The following is a 3,475-nucleotide window of genomic DNA, read 5'->3' as shown; positions in this document are numbered from 1 at the left end:
GAAAATCGTCTCATTTCGTATGTAATAAGCGGAATCGGCGGATACTCAATTCAGTCATTTACAGTTTATAATTACTGTACAGTATTATAATAATTTTTGATTTTGATTTTATTGATTTTTTTCCAACAATTACTGTACTGTACAGTATCTACTGTTCACTAGAGGGTCTCTACTGTTCACTATTCTCTGTACAGTATAGTACATTGTACTGTATAGTACAATACTGTACTGTAAGACCTGAGCAGTGTGAGTGTCAACTGTACTGTGAAGTATGTACAATACTTTTTCTTTTTCAGTAGAAACGACAGTAGGCCAAGTCATTATAACCCCGATTACTCAGATACTCAGCGTAAATAGCTTAAACGATGATACATTATTCTAGAAGTCAGTACCTCAAATTTCATGCGATTATTCAAATACGCTGAGTATCTGAGATACATTGTTCTAGGAGTCTGTACCTCAAATTTCATGCGATTATTCAAATATACTGAGTATCTGAGATACATTATTCTACGAGTCTGTACCTCAAATTGCATGCGATTATTCAAATACGCTGAGTATCTGAGATACATTATTCTAGGTTAAACGATGATACATTATTCTAGGAGTCTGTACCTCAAATTTCATGCGATTATTCAAATACGCCGAGTATCTGAGATACATTATTCTAGGAATCTGTATCTCAAATTTCATGCGATTATTCAAATATACTGAGTATCTGAGATACATTATTCTAGGAGTCTGTACCTCAAATTTCATGCGATTATTCAAATATACTGAGTATCTGAGATACATTATTCTAGGAATCTGTACCTCAAATTGCATGCGATTATTCAAATACGCTGAGTATCTGAGATACATTATTCTAGGTTAAACGATGATACATTATTCTAGGAGTCTGTACCTCAAATTTCATGCGATTATTCAAATACGCCGAGTATCTGAGATACATTATTCTAGGAATCTGTATCTCAAATTTCATGCGATTATTCAAATATACTGAGTATCTGAGATACATTATTCTAGGAGTCTGTACCTCAAATTTCATGCGATTATTCAAATACGCTGAGTATCTGAGATACATTATTCTAGGAATCTGTATCTCAAATTTCATGCGATTATTCAAATATACTGAGTATCTGAGATACATTATTCTACGAGTCTGTACCTCAAATTTCATGCGATTATTCAAATACGCTGAGTATCTGAGATACATTATTCTAGGTTAAACGATGATACATTATTCTTGGAGTCTGTACCTCAAATTTCATGCGATTATTCAAATATACTGAGTATCTGAGATACATTATTCTAGGAGTCTGTACCTCAAATTTCATGCGATTATGCAAATACGCTGAGTATCTGAGATACATTATTCTAGGAATCTGTACCTCAAATTTCATGCGATTATTCAAATATACTGAGTATCTGAGATACATTATTCTAGGAGTCTGTACCTCAAATTTCATCCAATTATTCAAATACGCCGAGTATCTGAGTAATCGGGGTTATTATGGCTGGGCCTACTGTACTGTACAGTGTACAGTACTACAGTATACTGTACTGTACTGCGTAGTACTGTACATTTTTCTTTTCTTGTATTCGTGACAGTCAGTCTTGTGTACTGTATGACTACAAGCTACAGCATTCATCCTCTTCCATCAACGAACTCTTTCTTTGTACTGTACTGTACTGTACTGTCTGTACAGTATGTTACGGTGACCGATAGATAATCTGCATCTTGTTAGCTCGAGCTGCTTCTATTGACGGCCAACGTGCAGAGAATAATTCGATAACGATGAAGGGTAAAAGTAAAAAAAGTAAGAGAGATAAACTGATCCTCACTTTTGATGAAGACTCTCGCAGGTCAGTGCTCTTTACTTCCATCTACGTATGTACAGTACATACCATAGGTAATAGACAAATTACGAGCAGTAATGTACCGAACGTACTTGTAAAGACTAATTAGCTTGTTACAGTATAGCATACAGCAAATTGCAATGCAGTTCAATGCAACTGTGCAATTAATAGATCATCTATTTTTCATAAATCTACGAGTACTTAAGGAGTCATACTACACTACTACTGATAAGTAGCTAGCCCAGTTATCAAAGATGCATAGGTGTATTGCTAATGGCACCAAGTCAACGAAAGGACGAGAATAAGGGACTGCCAGTGCAGTAATTTCCTTTATTTCGCAATCATAGCAATGCAATCTCGATGAACTCTTGTCCTTACAAAGTACCATGCGCTTGCACTAGACGTATACAAGATGCACGCTTTATAAATCTCGATACTTTTATTCCGTGTTAATGATTGCTACCACATGATCTGTTGAGGCAGTACTAGTCCACTTATGAATAAATTAAGTTCGAGTCAATTTTATCATTAGCCTATAGTTTCATAAAATAGTCATAATATAATGAATGAATGGCATCTGCTATTGAAAATTAAACATCAACTTGAATTCCTTTTACGCATATTTATATAACAGGGACTATTTAACGGGATTTAGAAAACGTAAGAACATGCGACGAAAGAAGGCTAAAGAGCAGGAGGAAAAATTAAAGAAAGATTGCATTAGAAATGCCAAACAAAAAGTACTCAACCATTATTTCATTATCCATAATTTGTACATGACAGCAAAGATAGTACAATATACTCATAGTCACTGTACTAGTGTACATTCACCCCATGTTTAAACCATGTTGATAACATTACTTGAGGATGAGTTTAAATTGCCTAACAGATTGCTTTACCATTTGCTCTTGCAGAAGAAAAAGGAATTGGAACAAAAACTTCATGAGCGTGAGCAACGCATCAATGAAATAATTAAGGGTAAGTATTGGTGTCTATAAGTATACCAGCTAATCTGGCTAAATTGGAAATCATTCGTCAATTTTAAAAATAGAAACCGATTTCTTTAGTAGCAACATTTCCTCATATTATTAGGCAATGATTAGTCAGTTTGATATACAATGATATGTCTACTGATTCACATTATAACTGGAGCAATGATTTCATCTATCTTAACAGCTGAAGAAGAAAACGATGACAGTACGCCTGTAACTTATAATTATCCTGACCATTTCGTTACTGTCACTACTATTGGCGATGTTGATTTAAATCCTGATGACAAGCAGACCGCATCGAGCGACTATGGGCATAATGAAGTTTCAAATAGGTATTGATTAGTCCATTTCTGCGTTTATTATAGCGATTTTATCTACAGTCAACGATTTTAGATAATAAAAGTTATGTTATCACCCGATAAAAATTGCAAATTGATTCAGCTGTTAACTGGCTATTTATTACATAAATATTAGCGATGCATCCTCATTGCCAGTAGTTGAAGTTGAAAAGGACATTTTTGATCATAACTACTTTCTAAGTGGCAATTGAGAATAGAATTATGTATCTTGAATAATACGTTATCTAATTTGTAATGTGCTATTTGTTTAATATTGAAGTAAAA

General features: G+C 34.1%; 1 protein-coding gene across 1 annotated transcript; it reads left to right on the top strand.

Moving 5' to 3' along the window:
* Nucleotides 1-1,798: 1,798 nt before the first annotated feature.
* Nucleotides 1,799-3,191, top strand: TRIADDRAFT_62020 (uncharacterized protein; the record flags this gene model as incomplete). The annotated part of the gene is made up of 4 exons (XM_002117958.1): nt 1,799-1,866; nt 2,495-2,600; nt 2,775-2,838; nt 3,037-3,191. 4 exons carry the CDS (start codon nt 1,799-1,801, stop codon nt 3,189-3,191), a joined length of 393 nt encoding a protein of 130 aa, XP_002117994.1.
* Between the last annotated feature and the right edge of the window lie 284 nt (nt 3,192-3,475).

The sequence above is a fragment of the Trichoplax adhaerens genome, genomic scaffold (assembly GCF_000150275.1).
Source record: "Trichoplax adhaerens TRIADscaffold_33 genomic scaffold, whole genome shotgun sequence".
Taxonomy (NCBI): domain Eukaryota; kingdom Metazoa; phylum Placozoa; class Uniplacotomia; order Trichoplacea; family Trichoplacidae; genus Trichoplax; species Trichoplax adhaerens.
Note: the sequence above shows the minus strand (reverse complement) of the source record. Positions and strands in the feature narration are given on the sequence as shown.